The 22,760-nt window shown below is 36.1% G+C and overlaps 1 protein-coding gene across 5 annotated transcripts; it reads right to left on the bottom strand.

Annotated features, from left to right (window-relative positions):
• Positions 1 to 3,370: 3,370 nt before the first annotated feature.
• On the bottom strand, positions 3,371 to 22,510 carry RBM46 (RNA binding motif protein 46). 5 transcript variants are annotated; one of them, XM_013175184.3, is made up of 6 exons: positions 22,352 to 22,510; positions 20,639 to 20,813; positions 19,668 to 19,829; positions 14,958 to 15,425; positions 13,549 to 14,322; positions 3,371 to 3,518 (listed from the first exon to the last, which is right to left on the bottom strand). In XM_013175184.3, the coding sequence occupies exons 3-6, from the start codon at positions 19,816 to 19,818 to the stop codon at positions 3,493 to 3,495; spliced, it is 1,419 nt and encodes a 472-aa protein (XP_013030638.1). In that variant the 5' UTR covers positions 19,819 to 19,829; positions 20,639 to 20,813; positions 22,352 to 22,510; the 3' UTR covers positions 3,371 to 3,492. The 5 variants fall into 5 exon arrangements, with proteins under 5 accessions (XP_013030638.1, XP_013030636.1, XP_013030639.1 ...); XM_013175182.3 differs by having other exon boundaries at positions 20,643 to 20,813; XM_013175185.3 differs by having other exon boundaries at positions 20,643 to 20,813; positions 22,360 to 22,508.
• Positions 22,511 to 22,760: the final 250 nt, after the last annotated feature.

Here is a 22,760-nt window from a genome sequence, read left to right as displayed (position 1 = left end):
TCTTGAGGATGTTCTGGGTGTTAGTTACTGTAGTACTGAGTGTAGCTGGTGATGGAGGAAGGAGGGCACAGCTTTTTACTTTTTCTGACTGTTAAGCTTAATAGTACACCCACAGGTAACTAACAACTATTTCAAGTTGTGGCATCTCCTAACAGCCTTGTTAGCATGGTGAAAAACTGAGAGGGGTGGAAGAAGGAGCTCTGATTGTTCTAAACTTTCCTTCATCTTGACCGTTTTAAGGTTGTAAGTGCAGGACACTTGTATCTAACAATGCTAAATCTAATGCTAATGTTAAATGCTAAAGATTTGTAAAACTGACGTCTTGGGGGTTGCTTTTATCTTCAGGTTGTGTTAATTTAATAACTACCAGCTGACTTGTTTTTTTTTTAGTTTTCCATTAAAAAGAAATTCCCATTAATTTAGCAATTTCCCTTTGTGTTACTCAAAAAGACACTAGCTGCTGGTGACAAATGGCCTTAGCTTCCCCCAGAAAAAACAGGGTGGAAGATGCAGGCTGTAGCCTGCAATACACTTGCTTCACAACATTGGCATAACCATGTGCCAAGGCTTAAAAAAAATGAATAGATAAAAAGGAAACTAAGATTAAGGACCACCCTTTCTTATACAGGGCATTTTTTAAATTCAGTGGGTTTAGTGCAAGGGAACTTGAGCAAAACTTAGTTTCACTGAAGTCAGTGACCTCTACTTTCAGAAGGACTTCTACTTTCTACACCCATTTTAGAACAGGACGCTACATAGATCCACCTCTATCAGTGTTATACAATAGTACTGTAAAATACGTGACAAAGAGAGAATATGGTTTTGCAATGTTTTTGAAAGAAATACATTTTTTTCCAAAAGGTTAATAAGCTCTAGTGAGACTTTTATAAATATGAAAAATATGCTTGCATTTTTGAACACTGATTACAGAGAGTTTTAATGATGTGTTCTAAATAAACTTCAAAAACACTGAATTTCAGCAACCTAGTGCTAGTGCTGCTTATTCCTTACACCTTTGTTCTTATCTGCAAAACAAAGACCAAATTCTGGCTGAAGGCTGCACTTAGCTTACAGCTGCCCAGTACTCGTTACACTCAAATGTTTGATCATGCTTTTGTACAGTCAAGAGTACTAGGAATACTTAAAATAATCACAAAAGGTACATGCTCACGTTAATAATGATGGGAGTTTCTGGTTTGTAGCAAAACTGCTTTTTGCACAAGACTTTCCAATATGGGTGCAAGGTTACAAACCCAGATAGGAAGGATGTTATACACCTGCAATACTAGCCAACCCTCCTGTAAGTGCTTTGGTACTATGCAACCTCTGTGTACTTCATCACGACTCCCATAAGTAGCTAACCATGCTTATTGTTTCTGGTTTCCTTTACAAGGACAACAGAACATTGTTTTATCAAGTCTTTCTTGCACATGCAAAAAGTCTACTGTAGTTTCAAGGTGTCATAAAAGATGTCAATTGGAAAACCTTGCCATAAGAACATGAATCTTAACAAAGATTCATGACAAACAAAAACAAAGCTTGTTTCAGCAGCTTGTAGAGGGGAATTCTCAAGCTACCAGGCACCACTACTTTGAACTGAGTTCCCCCCTACCTTATTATCAGCATGATATGGTATTATTCTACCTCAGATACTGATTTTTGTCTTGGCCTCAGGGACCACTCAATTTAAACATAAAGCTAAGCAAGCCCCCTCTTCTATCCTCTCAACATAACTTCTTAAGAAACTTTAGGAGTTTAACAGCTTTTGAGTGTGACAGAAGCTACTAAGCAAACATGCTTTTAAAAAGGGTGTTTTCATTTTCTTTTTTCAAGGTTTCACCAAGCCACTAGGCTTTTGTGTTCAGCAAAGCACCTGAACTGAAGCCTCTGGCCAAAGTTTGCTCCTAGAGAAAGCAAAGCAAACCTTACAAAGTATGTTTATGAAGGTACTATATGTAAATTTCTAATATTTAAGTAAACACAAAGAATACTAACAGCATAAATTTAATATCAATGTTCAAATTCAAGTACAGAAGTCAAAAATATGATTTCAACATTAAAAATTACAACACTTAAAACACCTATGTAGCTAATATGAAATACAAATAAAATTTAACTCCTCTATCTGTATCTGAATTAACACAAAAATTTAATGTATTGATGAGACATGTTCAACTAAAATATGTAACGGACCTCAATATTTGCATTAAGAAAAAATATTCAACTTCAAATCTCTCCATTGCATTGTTTTCTGTCTACATAATATTCTTTTTTTTCTTAACAAGCTTTTCAAACAAAACAGCTTACAACCAGGCTGTTAGACTCTTTAACATAAGCTACTTGGCCCATTCCTTGACCAGGAACTGAAACTATATACCAAGTTTAAAAAGGAGGTTGATCCACTGTATTTGTTTCAGGAATAAAAGGAAAAAAAAATTTTTCTTGGTCATTCAATAAATAAGGCACTTCACTGAGAAATGCTGAATAGTTAACACTACAAGAATAAAGATAGCTCACTCAAAATGAATTACATATACCCGATTTAAAAACTTAAGAACTATTTTCCATTTAATGCTAGGAGATCTTTTTTGAAGAAGCATATGGCCTGATTAGAGAGTGAGCAAGCTGCTGTTCAACGTGACAACCACAGGCAAGTAGAACTGCTGGTTACAAGGAATAACCTAGATACAAGTAAGGCTTCCATGAACTCAGAACATACGTGTATTTGGTATTGTCTCTCTTCTAGGACATTTATCTTACGTACAGCTCACTAAGCTGCAATTTGTGTGTCACACTTTTTTCTTTTGCCAATTTTTGTCTCAGGAATTATCTAAGGTGTTGAACCTGTGTTATGACTACAGCAATATACCTTACATAGCCTGATAGCATGTTGATGTAAGGCCCTTCAAAATACCACTCCATCACTGACATAATGCTATTCCAGAAGCAAAGATTTTATTGGACATGTTCTTCCTATAAAATTTGGCATTAAGTTACAGAAACAACTCTTTGAGTGTCGCATTTGCATTTCATCTTTGAGCTACAACTGGAATACTGGGAATTATGTTTATGTACTAAAAGGCAGGGTTGCCAGTTTGTTTTTTTAGTGTTTACTTCAGATTTATTACTTACAACTGAAACTGAAAAAATACTCTGCATGCAACTCACAATACAAGGGCTGGAATTGTACCGAATTATTTCAACACTAAAGATAAGCTCCTGTTGTATAAACTATTACAGGTAATAAAAATCTTTTAAACAAGTTCTCTTCAAAACAAATTTAACTAAAATGATTTAACATTCAATTGCACTAATCTTCAAAAATCAAAAGTTAAAAAAAACATGTACTTTGAAAAGTAATTCATCAATAAACGTGTAATCTGAATTTCCAGTAATTGTGCATCAGTGTGGTGTTCTTTTTCCTTCCATGGCAAGATCCAATGTAACAAATTTCAAACTTTTCAACTCCTCAACTGTGTTCTTCAGGGCAATTCAAGCCGAATAGAGCGTACAGTTGCCTGCAGGAAAAGGGGAAAAAAAAGGGAAAAAAGTTGGGGGAGAGAAGAGAGAGACTCTTAATTTCAGCAAGCATAATGCATTACCTATTCAAAGATGAAATAAGGAATAACTAATAAGGAATTTACGATAATGGTGTAATGAAAGCATTCGGTGTCTTATCCCAATGCTGCATTCTTCCCTTTCTTCTGCACCCCTAATACTAACTCAAATACTTAAGGAAAGTAAATTTAACCATACTACTTTACCTCCACTGAGCACAAATTTTTAGTGAAGAAAACTTAAATATGCCTATTAGATCGTTGTTCTAAATTGTCTCAATTTGTTACATGTAACGCTATCACAGCAGCAGTCTTTCACATTAATGCTTTAGGTCGAGGTGAGCATTAACAATGAAGTTCCATGTTCTGCCAGCCCTACTTCATAAACAAACTCTGTCTTCAGCATAATCAACAACTGACTAGAAAAGGGCATTAAATTTACTCTTATTTTGAAGTTACTGACTCTACTGAAGTCAGTCAAATTATTTCATGCATAAACAGACCAACCTTGTTCTGTCTTTCTGACTTGTGTTTCTCCAAGTGCTCCTACGCAGGCCTAGATTTACAAGCTTATGGTCCCTGTCTGTAAGCAGCAGGGACAGAAAAATAACAATCTTTAAGACAAATCCTGGGTGACTCAGATTAGAAGCTCCCAGCAATGAAGTTAACACTGAGCATGGATTTAACACTATTTTCAAACTCCCTTATAAGCTTTTAAAAACCAGTCTTACGACACTCAGAGAAAATGGTAATCCCTATCTCAAAATGGGCAAAGCCTCAGCAGTGACAGGCATTGACACATTAAATTCATCCACAGAAGCACACACCAAAAAAGAGAACATTTACCATTGTGGCATAACATCCGGAAAGTTAAAAATAATGCTATTTTTCTTTTCTTCAAATGAGAGGAGGAACACAGACTTTCTTTTACATGAAACTGACTACCCAGAGAAATAGCCCCCGTCATCAATGTTATAACAACTCTGGTTCTTAACACAAATCTAAACCTTATCTGGAAATGCAAGTGATTCAGAGATCAGTTTAAACTCATTCTAGGAATTAAAACCCTAACTTCTGTGCTGTACTATCCAAGTGAACATCAGACTGGCTGATCCATCAGCAGGTCTGTAACAGGAGTGCTATGCTCTCCTTTGAAAACAATGAGTCTGGACTGAGTATTTTTAAGAGCCCTGCTGGTCTCAAGGTTATTTTGCCATATGCACACCCCCACCTTCTCTAACTAACAGCCCAAACAGTACAGCTGAGAATGTTTTTGAGGTAAAGAAAACTGCAGCAAGCAATCTTGGGAGGTTTGCTCATTCCTACTATCTCACTGCTGCTTTTAGGGACAGAAAAAGCATATGCTTGCTTAGGGATTGTGACAAAAACAATTGTGTAAGCTATTTGATAAATATTTAAGATTTAAATTCATACTGTAAAGGAACATCCTATACTACTACATTGTAAAAATCACAAACAAAAAATACCAAACACCACTTACGATTGTATTTGATAAACAAAGCCAGTAATTTATGAATTTTTTAAGGATCTTACATTTTGTACTCAGCTGTTAATTGTCTGAACAGCAATAAAGGTAATTTTTATAACACAAACCAAGGCACTATCAAAGTAAAGAAAATGTTTATAATGAAATAGTAAAAAAAAATTTCACACCTTTAAGTTAAATGTCCCAAATCCATGACAGAAGTCTACCAATACAGCCGTTCAAGAAGCCAGATGCTGAGTATACTCTTGAACTAGTTTACGTAAGTTTTATCCTTCATTTGTGAATTGCTACTGCATGCAATAGTTAAGAAGCTTAAACAAGTGAATCCATAGTAAGATAAAAAAAAAGTCAATCCACTCATTTCAGAATGCACGCAGTAAACAATACCACATGGTGAACTGGAATTAAACTGCTACTTATATGCTCTAATTAGCCAATAAAATGCTTTTCCTTGATTCAGAGATTTATTAGTATCTTTACTTTTCTAGTACTTTTGAATGCTTTCTTCTACCTGAAAATTAACTTCTTAAATTGTGTCACAGTGTGATGTCACATGGAATAGTAGGTGCAGAGGAACAAAGGATATTTTATTGTGGAATACACTTCTAAAACCTGGCAGATCCCTAAAACTGAGGAAATTTTAACAAAACTTCTTCCCCATAACTCTCAAGTGAGATTCAGCAGGGAGAAACCTCCCAGGACCCAGCCTCTTGCTACAGAGAGTATTATCTTAAGGACTAGAAAGAGGTGCTACCATCTTCTGATGTGCTGCATAGGTCCACATGTGCTGATGGAGCTTCCCTGAATGAAATTTTAAATTGTTAATTCAAGAGACCACTTTGCATCAGCACTGGAAGAATCATACCCATTTTGTAACACAAACCTTGACACTGTATGAACCAAATTGTTAATATCCAGCTGGATAGTAGCAAAGCTTACTTAATTGTTATAGGACAGTATAGGATTTGTAGTTCTGTCTGCTCACCAGATTTGTGAAGAAATTTGATTTTTAGGAATGTCTAATCAAGAAAAAAAGTCACTAACTGCTGCGTAGCCATGCAACAGCCCTTCATAAACCTTGCAACACAAGATGAAGGAGAAGCAGCTTGGGCAAAGTCTAAAAGAAATCAAGATACAAAACACTTGTATCTTGTTCCATAAAGACATCAAAACTGTAATTCTGTCTCTTCTGAAGAGAAAAATAACATGTGATGTACAGTACATTTTTAATAGAGCAGTTTCCTGAAGTCTCATTTTTTGTTTCCCATTACTATATAGGGAATACCATAGAATGAATCATAGAACGGCTCGGGTTGGAAGGGACCTTAGAGATCATCTAGTTCCAACCCCCCTGCCATGGGCAGGGATGAATCATCATGTCAGTACAGAGCTCTGCTGGAAATTAAGAGGATTTTTTTATTATTATTTTTAAACTTTTTTAAGGAAAGCAAAACTTTAAAAAAAATTAAAGGAGTTCTCTGGTAAATACAAAAGAGTTGTTTCAAGTCGAGGGACTATATTAACTACAGTCAAGAACCATGTTTTATTACCCCTGGTAATCTAAACATAATTTATTCTGCACAATGTTCCACTGAAATCAGATTGAACATTAACATTAGCAAACCATACTGTTTCTCTTCTAAATGCTTTAGAATCCTAAAAGAGCTAATTTTGAATTGAGTACCTTATTTCTTACACTAAGTGGTCAGGCAGTTGGACTCGACCTTTGTAGGTTCCTTCCAACTGACTATGCTAAAGTTGTCATTTTTTGTAGAACATACAAAGTTTTCCATTTTAAATGCTAACTATTTATAGGAACAAAACAGAAATAGTAATTAATTTTGCAGATAAACAGTACAAATAAAACTTTAGTTTCCAAATGTTTTGTCTATCTTCGTGTTTTACAAGACATCTGATGTTTTGTTACCAAGAAAGGCAATGCTTTTTTTTTTTTTAAACTTGCTTAAATAAATGAAGAAGTCTTCACTTGGACCATATATAGTTCAAGTATTTTTCCATCTAAATTTAGTTTCAGCTAGGGGAGAAAGAGAGGAAAGAGCTGTTTACTGTGATCTTACTAAGAAAACCTTTAGCTAAATAACAATATAGACTCCTGCATTTTTGTAAACAAGAATTTGTCAAACATCTGAATTACAATTCAGGTTCTCTCTCTCCAAAACACAGCAGTAAAAACAACACTAATTTTTAAAGAGGCTATCACAATATTCTAAGACTAACAAGATTTTAACAGAGTACTTACTAGTGCACAGTGATGTAATTTCCACCAAAAAAAACCACCACTATTTTGGGACTATGTAAAACAGAGTCCTGCTATAACATGAGATTAGTGCAAGACTATGAAAGCTTTACTCCTTTTACTCGTAACAGAAGGAAACTGAAGGGCCTATCCCCAGCCTCCAAAACAGATCACGCAAATGAGTAAGATGGGAGAGGAATATCTACAACTGCAGGGACCTTCCCGAAATCTCCATCAATTCCAGATAGGACACGAGTACAGCATAAGCAGGAAACCAAACGCTGGATGTGTTTTTTTGTTTTTTAATAAATAAATAGAAAATCAATAGCCAGAGTCACTAACCAAGCAGAGAAGTCACTAGTAAACACAATGGACCTCAGTGCTACAGTTGAATCAGAAAAGCTTTTCAGAACTCTTCAATATTAAAGCACCTGTTATGTTTACTAAGTATAGGGGTCACAGCTACCTAACTCTGTATTTATGCCTGCATGCACTACTACAATTAACACCATTTTGATGTCAATTCTAAAATAAATGCCCATCTATGCAATTACATTCAAACAGAAGCTAGCATTTCAGAAGAAAACATGTGGTGTCTAAGAATTTATTTGGGTATAATTTAACAAGCAATTATATCCATTTCTTATACAAGAAATTTATGAACACAATTAAAATAAAGTCAGTTTAAAGTGTAACCTAACAAATAAATCAAAATTTCCTTCTACCGGTGGAGTTCCACCAGCAGTAAGTAAAACCAGAAATAATTCTCAGAAGAATGATCTGCTTTTTCAGGCCTCAGATGTTTACCCTCACTGAAGAAAGGGAGGTAGAAATTCTCCTACAACTCAAATCTACACAACTTCAGGTTCTCCTTTACCTGTACTTCAAAGTCATCTGGATGAGCCAAATTGATTCCAGAACCTACAAAGCTGTATTAATGATGCAAGATAGCTGACAGATAAATAATGCCTCTCAGACTTTTTTAGTTTCAATTTGGCTCTGCACTATTTCACCGCTGGTCCTGAAGCAACTTCTGCATTAATTAACACAGCTGTATAGTCTCAAAATTGGAGCTGCCTCATATCTGGCCTGAAGGACAGGGTCCAAAAAGGCAAGAGTTGGAAGTGTTACCATGTTTTTCTACATGGGCACCACACTTGACAGCAAAGCATAACTTTGCTAACACCAAGGTGTCATGCAACTTCTAGAGACAAACCCACGTTGAAATGATGTTCAAAATAATGGAGAAAGTAATTATTTCTTCTACAGGGCGTTCAGTTTTCTTTCTATTCTGTTCCTTCCTTCCTATCCCTCCCAACCCAAACTATGAACTGTCACCTTCTTCTGGAACTTCAACATGCAGCCCGGCTCCATATCCCAGAAATGAACACCTATATATATATTTCCATATATTTAAATAAATCATGAACAGAACAAGGAATTAAAAAACTCCAGGATTATCTAGTAACGTTAAAATATAGCTTATTTATCTTTCACTGAAATCATAAGTGTCTGTGTTTTATCCAAGAACCATTTTCAAAATATTTAGGTGACACCAAGTGGTAAATTGTTGTACTGCTATCTATTCAGGACTACTGTATATGGCAACAAGCAAGTAGTGTTAATACAGAAATACCTATTTTTAAAAATAGAGTTCTTTATACTAGATACAGAAGATTATTAAAGATGTCATTACTGTGTGAATATCCTGATTTTATATATCTCAGTGTTGATAAAAAAACTGCTCTAACATTAAAAAATAACTTTCTACTTGTAGTATAACATTTAGATAAAAAAATATGCTATTTGCAATGACCAACTGAAAAATACTGAAGTTACACTATCAGTATTCAGTGATTATTTTTACAATATTTTTTCTCTGAAAACCTTTATTCCTGCAGTTTGTTCTTTTTTTTTTCTCTTGACCATATACACAGTACACCCAAAGTGTTCATGAAAAACAGACTGAGTATTCTTCTTCTCCAAACTTTACCAGGTGCATAACATAGTTGATAAAAAAAAGACTTTTGTTTTGATGTTCAACTGAAGTTGATCAAAATGTAAATGTTTACATAAAAAGAACTGTTTGTGTAAAAATGTGATCTTAGATCACCAGATGATCTCAAACAAGAATACACCAAATCAGAGGAACAGAGACCCTTCTGAATCTACAAGGTCCTTCTGTATACCCCAAGACATACACATGGTAAGAGAGAAATACCAACAAATTCTCTTTTCTCATGGAGATTACCCATGCTCTATGTGCAGCATTGATCAATGCACCATGAAAACTGTTTGGAACAGTGCAGCATTACTTTGGTTGCCCCTCGCTATTCTGCATTATGTAGCAACACCAGCAGTATATGCCTTTTTTTTCTCCTGTATTCTAGCAGGTTCCCAAGGATGGCATACCTACCCCATACCAGCCTTGAGGTGTTGACTGACCACAACCTGCTGCTTTGCTTTTGTACCTACTGCTACTGTACAGAGTTAAGATGTTGACAGTATTTCTGACACCATGTAACTTCAGAGATGTCACCTGGGGAATGGGGCTGCACACCTCAAAAGGAAAGAGTTGCAGTAAGCTATTAAAATGCTATCTACTCTGCAGAACATCTACAGCTTTCTTAAAAAAGCTCAGTGTTAGTCTACACACAAAAAGTAAATAAATCCAAAGTAACTCCAATTCATCTCCTTATCAACAAAAGAAATAGATGTATCTTTTTGAAATTTTGTCTACCTTTGCAAGAAATAGGACTAGCTAAGAGCATCTTCTTTGTCTTTCAGAATTAAGAAACTTTGTCGAATCACGTATTTTGGGTTTAAGAAGCAATGTCTAAAGAGTTAGAAAACAAAATACATCTTGAAATGTACCAAGTAAACCAAAACAAGACATAAGGAAAAAATGATTAGGGGAAGCCTGGCTTTACCAACGGTTTGTCTATCAACACCAAATGAAGTATATAGCTGCAAAGTTTGTGACTGCCCAGCACAAATGATCGCACAAGGAACCTGAAATTCAATCCTTTTGCATAAAGGTCAGGAAGACAGTCTTCAACTTAATACACCGTTCAAACCCTAGTGCAAGTCATTATGGGACAAAAAAAAAAAAGGGAAGATGACAAAACCTTGACTCTGCCTTTCAAACAACACACCAAAAAAAGTCAACTACTAAACTGGCAAAACAGCCAACATAAAAGAATATATGTACAGATATTCTCTTAACTTTCACAGTCACAATTCCTTTTTTCTTCCTAAAATAAGGCAAAAATTATGTTCTGCTGCTATCTCTTACACCTTCTGGAAAAGTCAAACTCTTGCCCACTGTTTGGATAGTCTCTGGACTTTAGCATGGAACAGATTACTAGAAAGAAGACTTTTTCATTCTGGTTTCTAACAGCTTTTATCCATGTATTCTATTTTCAAATTCTCTCAGGGCATCCCTTTCACCTTAATCTGCTTACGTGACTTTTAAAAGAAACAACAAACTGTAAACGTTATAGAAAATTAAGCAGGCAACACCTTTATGTTCCTATAAGAAAATTACTTACCAGCTGGAATTATTCTGGGTCATCTTTGCATACTTGTATTTATAGCAAGTTGCTTCTGAGATGAAGTACACAAACTTTTCTCAAAATCATTGCTACTTACAAGCACACATACCCATGCAGCATCATTCAACATGTCAGACCACATGACAGACACTTCACTGAGTAAGAGGAATCTTCTGTCCCATCCAACAACATCCAGCCTCAAGTATTTCTTTCAACAGAGTACATTAACATAGAACAAAAACTTCTGTAGATTAGATGGGGGGAAAACAGAAAAACAAAGCACTATTTCTGGAGTCCTTAAAGCTATGTTTCGGTATTACAACAACGCAAAACACCAGAGGTTTTTAGATCAACATGAAAAAGGTGTATCTTTCAGAAGTCAGCCACATTTGCTCTGAAAGAAGGCTGTGCATGCTCTGTGCTGAACCAAATCCTCAGAAAAGAGGATGCACAGAGGCAACAAAAGAATAAAGAACATTCAGAGTTCAAAGATAACAAGACAGCATTACCAGTACCAGGCCATTAGGTGGCTTTTAAAAATCCAAACCTGGAATTTGGGAATTCTGGTAAAAACTCGCATCAGTTGCAATGCATATAGAACCCTGAAATGCTACAAAGCTTGAAAATACTGTTAGTTTAAATTCACTTTAAAACATTTTCCCTTATAGCACTTACAACTATAATTGAAGATAAAAAGCTCAACACACACTTCCCTCAATTTATTTATTTATTTATTTTTTTGAAACTTTTTGCATTCTGGATTTGATAACAGCTGTGGATAAGCATTCTTAGTTTAAAATTTTCTCTCCTATACTCCTCTGGGAAAGAATCACCAAAACAATTTCAAGCAAAACTTTTTATAACGGTAGCTTTAAGCCACAATATGGGCAGATATGCACGGCCAGATATGCAGGGAAACAAAGCAGGGCATGGAGAATGCTGTCTTGAAGCATTTCTTAGGAACAGAAGTGTCACTAACAGAGGAGCACACTTAACCTTATCGTTATTATTTTTTCTCTGAAAATTTAGGGTCACTGGAGCAAAATTATTACGTAAAGCCATTATAATAAACGCTTCTTTATCTATTCTCATTTATCCTCCTTTCATATCTAAAGCAGAATCAAACCAAAAATCAAAACCAGCAGCAGAAGATACTTTGAGAAGAGGAAGCAGCAAGCCATACATAATTTGACTAATTTTTTAACTGTTATTCAAGTGGATACATTGCTGAGCCCTGCATGCATGCACAGCTAATCAGAAATGACTATTTGCTGCATTGTGCAATCTTACCATGCTGCTATCTAGAGCTGCACGATCCAGAATCACCAAGCCCGATGCCTCAGACGCTGCCTATAAGGAATTTCGTGCCTTTCAACCTGCAAGCTCATGCCTCAGAAGGCTGACATTCTAACACATGCTTTTCCTAAAACTAGAAATTGAAAAAAAACACTGTGGTCTCTTAATACACTGAAATAAAAGTAACGGAAGTACAAACTGCCCGAAATTCCTAGATATTAGGCACGTTATTTACGAGTCTCATCTATGACCATTCCAAAACCCAAACTATGCCTTGGCCCAAACAACTCTTGCTTTGCTCCTCTTCTAAATGGTAATAAAAGCTAACTAAAAATCTTTTACATAGAATAGGACAAGAAACTAGTTTGTGTTAGCTAACAGCCTATCATCTCCAATATAAATCTTCACAGAAAGAAAGGAAACCTCTGGCTCTAGAAATAACTAGAAATATTTTTTAATGACAAAAATAATCACATTGCTGCACAAAAGTCTAGCAAGAATTAATTTCACAATACAGCACCTACAGACCTAGGCGTGCTGAAAGAAAGCATGCTACAGATACACAGGAATATTACTCAGTGGATCAGAGAAGTCAAGTGATGGTTCATAATACCTGCAAACCTATAAAGGTCAGTCCTATCTCATCTTGAAATAACACCAGGATGAAAAAGGAAGGAAAGAGAAAGCACAATTGCTGATAAGAGCACATGAAATAAATTACACAAAGTTTCATCTGGAAACACAAATTTTTAAAGCATATGGTATGTCTGTGTAACAGCCTTCAAATCTATTTACCAAAGAGCCAAAATTCTGATTTCATTTCAAATGTTTTATCAGATGAGGGCTACAACTACTAATGAAACAACGTGGCACTAGAAATCAGTTCTGTGTTTTGGATGCTACAGCACAGTATTACAGAATTGAAAAATACTGGACAGGAACCAGATATCAAACGTTACATTTTATATTATTTTTGTATTTTGACTTCAAACAGAAGTAGGGATAATGGACTGTCAGAAATGCAGTAATTTGCTTTCTCAGTTACAAGAAGAACAGAGATCACAGATTTTTATATTAGAACTTCCGCTTTCTAGCAGCCACATTCTAGTTTTAAGAAATAAATACATATGAAGATGCTGGACTTCGAAAGAATTAAGAATAACTGCATCTCAGTTTTCTCCCTTTCTTGGTTTAGAAAAAATAATTTAAACAGCACTTTTTACTTCAAGAACCCTCCAATGATACCATTATAGTGCTGAAAATGTCTATAGAGAGCAACGAAAAAAAAACCTTTCCAAAACTATACACAAAGAACAATGTTAAAGTAACGTTTTTAGCTTTGTTTCTTAAGAACTATTTAAAAGCATTTATGCTTACCTAGATGTAGAAGTGTCAACTGTGCTGCCAATTCCTTTGCATCTTCTAATGTTGTACAGAGTTTGTCTGGCATGAAGTAACTGTGGGAACCATGTGCAATACTAGGAACAAGTACCTTGTACACCAGGAGTATTTTCCCATCCTGACTCGTGGTTGAATACAAGTAGTATTCTGGTGGTACCCAGTTATTTTTATAGCAAAAATAATCCAGGTGCATTACTGCAGAACTGAGGTGACTAGATTTCAGAGAATACATGCTAATTGGAGTAAGCTTTGTTCCTGGAAGAAATGGGTACATACACCTTTCAACTTCAGGGGGGCTTGGACTGTGCTGACCATTAAGACGAACTGCTGGTTTCCAGGCAGATTTTTGATGACCATCCTCTTTGCTGGGAAACCCTAAGAGACTTTCAGAACAGGGACTTATCTGATCATTAAAATGTTGTTTCCAAGTACTTTCTTTGTTAATTGGCTTTGCCAGTGTTACCTCAATATTAGCTCCATCAATGCACCTCCCATTCATTACAGACATGGCAGCAACTGCATCCTCTCGGTTGAAAAAATGAACAAAAGCATAGTCTCTCAGCTTCTTTACACGTTCAACCACCCCTGGCTTGAACTTGTTGAATTCAGCTTTAATTGTGTCTTCCGTAGTAGAGAGCATTAAATTTCTTACATACAACACTTTGACTCTCTGCATTGTTTCTTCATCAACTTCTTTCTCCGGGTCTGCCCAATCTACTTGAATAGTATGACCCCAGAGCTGGAACGTTCCTACAGCAAAGAAGCATTACATCAATAAGAAAGATGCAAAGGAAAACAAAGCCATTCTTATAGACTACCTCTAATAAGAAGCAAACAAACATGATGCACACCACCAGAATCAGACGGTTCTGTTGTCTGCATCCACTTAAGCAAAATTTGTAAAATGTTACTACCTGAAATAATTAAAGAAAATAATCATAAAAATGATTCTCTACTAAAATATTAAAGACCTGCTTTCAACCATCTTTAAAATATGAAATACCAGTAACATCACTCATACCCCTCAATGAAAACAAGGGACACAATTCAAGCTCAGCTTTAAAAGAATTCCTGTGCAGGGACTAGTACATGCAAATGAAGACTGGATGCATGCCCAAGCAAATATCTATCTTGTTGTAAACTGCAGTAACTTGTGTTCATAAAACAAACGCTTGCTTGTTTTGTTCTCAGAACTGCTTAAAATTTCACTTCTTTTAAAAAGCGATTCATAAACAAAAAAATGTTTTAGCTGAAAGGCACTACTGCAGTTTTGTAACTCAAAGTACAATAAATCAAGGAGAAAAGAGATTACTATCCCCCCCCCCAAAAAAGAGTCACATATACTCCCGCCCCAGAATTTGATTTAATTAAAAAAAGAGGTTTACCTGGGATTAGCCTCCTTCTAGCTATTGCAGCTGCTCTGTGGGACTCATATTCTACGAAAGCAAAGCCACGATTTTTAGTTTTGTCAATGGCACTTGGATAAACAATGACATCCACCACTCCTTCTGTAACTTTTTTCATTTCATTCAGTATTTCTTGTTTCGTCTTTTCTTTTGGAATTGCTCCAATAAATAGCCTGCAGTTGTCCAAGCTGACGCAGACACCAATAAACTTCCCTGGACGAATTTCATAGTTGTTAAGAATCCTGATGGCTAGCTGGGCTTCCTCTTTAGCAGTGTACATTACAAAAGCATAGCCTCGATTCTCACCGCTGAATTCCATCATCAGTCTAAACTCGTAGATCTTCCCAGCTCTCTCAAAAATAGGAACCAATTCATCTTCATACATATCACGAGGAATCTTACCCACAAAAACTTCACATCCACGAGGCGGTGGGGGACCTTCCCAACCTTAAAATGAATTGTCCAACAAAAACTTTAGTACAAATGCCAGACAGGCACAACTCCACACGCAATTTGGGGTTAGAACTTATTTACTTACTATTAGTCAGTTTAAAACTGGTATATTCTCATCTTATTTATTTATGTTTAAATACGAACTGTACACACAGAGCAATAGTCCTTTCTTTCCTTTTTTGTTGTTTTTCTAAATTCCTTTTCTATTTCTTTCACTTAAATTTGGATGACAAGCCACTGAAACTAACATTATTTAAAACACTGGCAGGCTTGTTGTCAGTCTACATTTCAATCATTTTTTGCCCCTTAAAATTATGTGTTACTTATTAGTACAACTGATATGAGGTAACTCAATTGCTAGAGAAAGAACTTGTTATACTTTCTACATTTAACATTTTAAATTTGCAAAACTTTCACCACACTTCTTACCCACATTTTAAGAAGTTTTTGGTAGCCCCCAGAGCCTTTTTCCCCCCCTCAACAGCACACCCCTCACCCCTCAAAAGGTCCAACATCTTGGTTTCACCATCTCTGTTTATCCACTAAAACAAGAATCCCTAAGGACGGTAGGATATGAAACCATCTTTTTTTTTTCAGTACCCAAGAACACTGAATATTTTTCCTCCTAAAAATGGATCAGTTTTCACAGGCTGGAACTGGATGCTAAGGGGCGAAACAAAAAATCCACAGAACAGATCCATGCATCTTGTCCTTATGCCAAGCACACTGATGTATAATAAAGACTGTATCTCTGCCATACATGCCAAAAGACATGTTCAACAGATAATGTAAAAATGAGTATACACTTTTAAAAAAATACGGAGTAATGGTCCATAATTATGTCATTTATCTTCCCCAAATCTGCATTTTTTAAAAAAAGGTTGCCTAACTTAAAAAAAAAAAAGCCAATAAATTAGAAAAGAGTTTCAAATACAGACAAATCATTCAATCGTAACTAGTATCTTTTTTGAAAGCTTTGACAAGAAAGGTTCTCTACAGAAGAGAAAGGAAGGGGTATAAAGCTGTTAGAAAAAAATAAAATTTGGTAACTAAGTATTAGTATGAAATGACAAAGCATAAGGAGGCAAAGGAAAAATGTGACAGTTATCAAGTTACAACAAGAAAAATAATCAAATGTTTCACTTTGGCTTGAATTTCACGATTACCTAAATATGATTAATTCTGTAATTAACTTAAATTTTTTCCTTCACATAAGTATCACCAAAGGACAAGTAATTTACTCCTGATTTTTTTTTTAAACGGAACCACTACAGAATTTTTGCGTTCTCGCAGATTAAGTTTATAAACTGTACACAAATTACACACATAAGAATATTATGTTTGCAGCAATCTAAGCAGAGGACCCAAACAAAGCAATGAAAATTGTTTTGTTTCTTCAAAAACACTTTTCTGATATACTTTCCTCGAGTGGCATAAGTGACAAGAACCTTGCTACTAACAGTGAAGGTGGCAAAAAATTAAAAATAATGAATAAATCAGTTTTTATGGTTAATGTTGAGCCAGATCAACTGCTTGCTCCGGATAATACAACAGCCACACAAACAGCATGGTAACAGAAAAACAAAGCTGATATCTCCTCCAACAGCAAAACAAGCTTATATAAACTATGTCATAAGCAAAAATCACAAAAAAAGCAAATAGTAATTGTAGTTTCTCAGAAACCATCTCAAACATCCAAGTCTCACTTGTCCTAGAAAACTGTTCATAGTTACTTAGGGCAACTTCCAGCCTAAGAAAATACGAAAATACATGAAGACTAGAAGTAGACAAATAATTAATGTCAGTGAACAGATCTATGGAAAATACTTTGTCAAACAGATCTCATTTCAGAAAAGATTACCGAAGTCCATTAATAAACATAATTTTTGCCAAAGGAGTACACCTAATACTGTATAACGTTTTAATTAAAATTGTAATTTTACATTCCACAATGTTTTCATTATGAGAAAAAAATTATTAGCATAGAGACAGGCTGAAGTCTCAGAAAGCAGCCAGCAAAGCCCTGCAGTTCTGTATTCAGGGCCATTTTCAAAAGAATTTCATTCAGCTCTGTTCTTCTATTTTACCAATGCTGATAAAAGTAGGCAGGTAATTTTAGTCAGGAAAAGCTTCCAAATAGCAATCATTCTGATGCAGCTGTCTGTTAAACTGCATGTAGGAATGAGAAGTAGAGCTCAGGCTTACAAACGTGACTTAAAGCCATGGGATCACAGGTCACTAGGAAGAATGATCCAAAACAGTGGCACAAAGAATCTACCATCTTTCTGCTTGTGTAAGTGCATAATCTGTCTCAAAAAGAAGAGTTACTGCATTTAGAGAGTTATAGCCAAGACTAATGGCAAAATTATTATATATAAGTAACTGATAGCATTATTAGAGAGAATGGCAGGTACTAGATGTCTTATCAGGAAAACTCAGAAACTATTTCAGACTAGAAAAAAAAGCCTAAATTCAGCAGGGAAGACGTTACCCATTTTAACAAGCTAAGAGTAGAGTAGATAAACCCATCTTCCAGAGCTCTCAAAATCAAAGCCAGATACTTTTCTGAAAATGCATTTTTGGAAAAAAAAAAAAAGTCAGACTCAACACAGCAGTAACGGAGGAGAAAGTAAATACCCAAGAAGTTGAAACTAAATGATTTAGAAACCACCTATTTTCTTAAAACGTTCTCAGGAACACCGAGAATAAAAAACACAATGACATTTTGGTAGAAGAAAACAAAACCATGTATTTTAACTCTTGAATACAAGAATAATGAAAAAAATGTAATTAAGAAAGACACCTAGTGAACTATGCCTCCTCCTGTATTTAAGTTTCTTCACTCAAAATGACAACAACAAAAATCATTCCTTTGGGTTTTATCCATTTATTTCATAAGCTTTCACCATTTCCAGCACAAAATAAACCCATTAGTTTCATGCATCCCCATAATCATGCCAGTTGAATGATCTCGCAACATCTTTAAACAAAAACACTCTTATGAGTTCTACTCAAAACTAAGGCTCATTTAAATTTTTTTTGGAAATTAAGTTTAAAGTGCTGAACAAAGGCTTCTAGTTGCACTACCTGTGAATGTTTTACTCATTTTCTGTAAGTAAATCCGCAGCAGCAGTTCCAACAAAAGCATTTCAGGAAGGGATATGGCTATTTTAAGGTGCGAGATTTATTGTTGTTATAGTATTTACACAAAAATTAAGTCTTCCAACGCAGTAACATTCCTAAAAGTATTTACTAAACCCAGTACTACAGCCACTGTTTCCAAATTGCAATATACATATTCCATATACTGCAGGACTATTAATTTTAATTATTTTGTCACTGACTTAAGTGAAAATATAATTGGGCATATACAAAAAACACTTTAGTGTCAGAGTTTGTTTTCACTGCAGCAACGAGTTACCTATTCAATGAAGAGGTCTCCTGATAAACCCCTCCGTGATAAACCCCAAACCACCATAAGTTAACCGAGAAGATTACTGTAGTTTTTATAGCATGAATGCAGTTTCCCTTATCCTGTGGTATTTTTTTTTTATCAACTCTTATTTTCTGCTTACACACAGATATACACATAAAAATATGTTTTTCAGAGTATTAAGTGAAAGAACAGCAACGTATGAACAATAAACTGACTGTTGTAGTTGATTTTTCCAGTGAATTGCAAGCTCTGTATTTACCAATTCTTCATTTCAGAATGTTTTTGTTGTGGAGGCAGATTAGGTTATGTTAGATATGAAGAACAGATTAGGCAACTCTGAAAACATTGAGTTAGGTTATCTTCACCACTGACTACTCAGAAAACAGAGGTTTGGTAAAAAAAAAAAATGCTGAGGCCAATGCAAGTGGTGTGACAGGAAATACAGTTTAGGCCTGTAACCACTGACTTGTCCCTTCTGTGCCACTGAACATGTTTTAAAACATGTTCTCAGCCACTTGGAACGCACACAGTATTTTCAATTCCACATTTGCCTTGCCACCTGTCAACCTTAACCTCTGTTAAATCTGTGACTTCTTAAGGCCATCACAAGTGAATGCTCACCATAGTCTAGCACAAGATAGAGATCTTAAACGTTTGAAAACTAAAACATACCAGGACTCCATACATGTTGTGTCTTACACAATATACAGGACACAATGCTACAAGAATTTTTAGTCTAATTCTATATAGCTATCCTTAAACAAGAACTTCAACTTTGTGATCTCAAATGAAATACTTACCTGGTGGAGGACCACCAAATTTTCTTTGCCCATTTTCTTGAACCATGCTGTATCCAGTCTTCTCCATCAGGGCCAGTAAGGCAGCCTCATTCTGGGTACTACTTCTGATTTTGCCACATCCATTTGTTGCAGCTGTATTTTCCTCATGCATATCTGCAACAGCTTCAACAGAATATCACAGATATTTCAGTTCAGGTAAGTCTAAGCTGTTGTCTGTATACAGAAACTACCAAAGCACTGAAAAACACAACTCATGCTACAATTGGCTATTTAATGTGACTTCGTTTAGCATAAAACTGCAATCCTATGTGCAATTACCATCATCTACATACTTGTTTTCAAAACATTGTTCTGTAGCTGTAATAAATCTTCAACTTTAAGCAGCAACTATACGTTCTGTATTTTTTTTTATACAAATGGTATCACAACTATTTTCTAAGTATGCTGTCCTTCAAGTTACAATAATGAATTCTTTCATAAAGCTTGTTATCACAGTTGTATAGAGACCTGAACGCTACTCAAAAGGATAAATTCCTCTTCCTTATTACTCTATTTTATAGAAGTACCATTGATTTTAAAACTGGATTTGAGTCCAAAAAAAAGACTTCAGAAATGCACGAAGTCCATGTCTAATTAATGTAAAGAATTCAAAGAATTCATGAACAGAAATAATTTAATTAAAACCAATATATAATAAAACTTGGCAGAACTGTCTGTCAAAACTAAGAGGCTGAGATAATTCCACCCCAGGGTCCTTATTTTCATGCCTTTATTCATTTTTACATCAAAACTGAAAAAGGTTTATCAATATCAAGTCTTTATCAAAAGGCTTGTTGCTGCCATGACCACTATTTCCCAACATGACAAACTCTCCTACTACAGCTTTAGGTTTCTGTTATCTAGGTCACAGAAACTAATCACACCAAGAAAACCACACAGTAATTAAGAACTTTACTAATCACACTACTCACTTACAAAAGTCTGACTTTAAAGTCAGATTTTTTCACTGACTTTCTCTCCTTGCCCTGCTTTTTCTTCTTTTCCCAAGATCTTCTGCCGTAAGGTCCACAGTACTTAGCCAAGAAATCTTCTTCAACACTTCAATCCCTGGTCCAAGTCATCTGTCCACATGGTATGTCCCTCATTCTCCAAAAGACATGCAGCCAAAAAAAAAAAAAAATCACCATGAGAAACATCAACTACAACTGTTTGTTCTTTAATGCCTTTTATATTTTCTGCTTGCTTTGTCTTCAAGAAATTGAAGCTTCGCTAAGTAACATCCTGAAGAATTCTCCACTCCACCCCCACCATGAGTAACAGCTAATACCAGACTTCATTTCACACAAAATGTCTCGTCAAACCACAAGTTATCTGCTGAACAACAAAGCTTCCTTCATTGGACCTAGTTAAGACCTTCACTAGCAAAGTATGTGGAAAGCAGAGAATAAAGGAAACTAAACCACAGAGAGTAAACTGTCACGTGCCTGTCTCTTCGCTGGACTTCCCATTACTCAAGGTCCCAAGAAACAAATTAGCTCAAGTGCTGCACCAAACTTGAATTAATTCCATTGCTGCATTAAGTTGATCGATGCTGCCGAAAATGAAGGAAGAAGTATCCCAAAGCAGCTATAATTGCATCCATTTTCTACAGTCTGAAGCAGAAGTCACCTTGCCCTCTTCATCTTGTTGCTCTTGGTTGTTTTGTATAAAGTAAACTGCAGCGAACTTTTACATCTAGCTTGATTATCCAAACGAGCACCATTACCTATACAGTTTATTTTTCACACAACAGCCATCCAGATAACTTCCTACTGCTACCAGAAACAAGAATTACTAAAAATAAAGCCATACATAATGGGTAACGTAGCACAAGTTATCCCACCCACCCTTTCATATAGAAGGGTTTTCAGATGATTGCTTGTCACACTGACCAAGTTCCTGCCTCTATACTAAAGACATCATTAACCAGCCCCATGGTTGTTAGAAGTCTTACTATTCTTCACTTAGATACTCCATTGAAACTACTGCAGTTCCTCTATCTAAAATAAGTCTGTGTAAGTTTATAGAAGTTTTTCAGAAGATTTATGCCATAACTACTTATGGCTAGAATGTTTTAATGATTAAGCCCCTTCCACCACTACATTTAACGCACGTTATGCCGTGATATTACTGTTCTGTGTTTGCATTATTTTGCCCAACAGCTTAGTCCCTTTAACCAAGCTTTGAATCATGGCCCTGTTCTTCAGTGCAGTCTTTCCACAACAGCTGATACTTTAACAGCCTGTACACGTCCCTTAATTAGAACACTGATAAAATAAACACAACTCCTTTTTTTCCATCCCAGAAAAAGAAAGGTTTTGTGTATATATTATACATAATTTAGCTTATGGATTTATATAAGTATTTAGTAATAATATAAGTTGTGTATATAATTATATAAAATCTAGCTTATATATTTATATAAATCTGTAACAATAATATCTATTTTAATATATATATGCATTTTTCTTTTCTATCAACCAGGTGTTCATTCTGGGACAGGAACCTATGTAAGCAACCATTCTGGACAGATAACGTTCTCGCGATGCCCACCACAGAACAGTTTAAAAAAATAAAAATAAAATCCCCTAAAACTTGACTTCAAAAAAAACGAGCTTTGGACGCGGCCAGCAGCCCACAAATACCCCCTCACCGCCGCCGCGGCCCCGTCCTTCTCCTCAGGGCGCCTCTACCCGAGCGGGACACCGCCCGGCAGACCCTGCCGCCCGCCCCTCACCGCACCACTGCTGCCAGGCAGAGGCGACCTCACCGCCACGGCTTTCCCTCTCCCCGCCCCAACTCAGCCAATCAGCAGCCGGCTGAGGTGGGCGCGGGAGTGATTGACAGCAGGCGCTGGCCAGTCAGAGTGAGACAGAGGGCAGCGGGGCGTGGCATGCGAGCTCCTTTAAAATGGCGGCCGTTGAGGGCCGTTAGGGCGCGTGGTGGCCGACGGGACCGTTAGGGCGTGAGGTGGGGCCGCCATGAGGGAGGGATGGCAGCCCCCTCAGAGCCCCACCTGAGGGACGTGCGGGGTCTGCTGCTGCCCCTCGGGCC

Source organism: Anser cygnoides, chromosome 4, assembly GCF_040182565.1.
Source record: "Anser cygnoides isolate HZ-2024a breed goose chromosome 4, Taihu_goose_T2T_genome, whole genome shotgun sequence".
In the NCBI taxonomy this organism is placed as follows: domain Eukaryota; kingdom Metazoa; phylum Chordata; class Aves; order Anseriformes; family Anatidae; genus Anser; species Anser cygnoides.
This window is presented reverse-complemented; position numbering and strand designations above follow the sequence as displayed.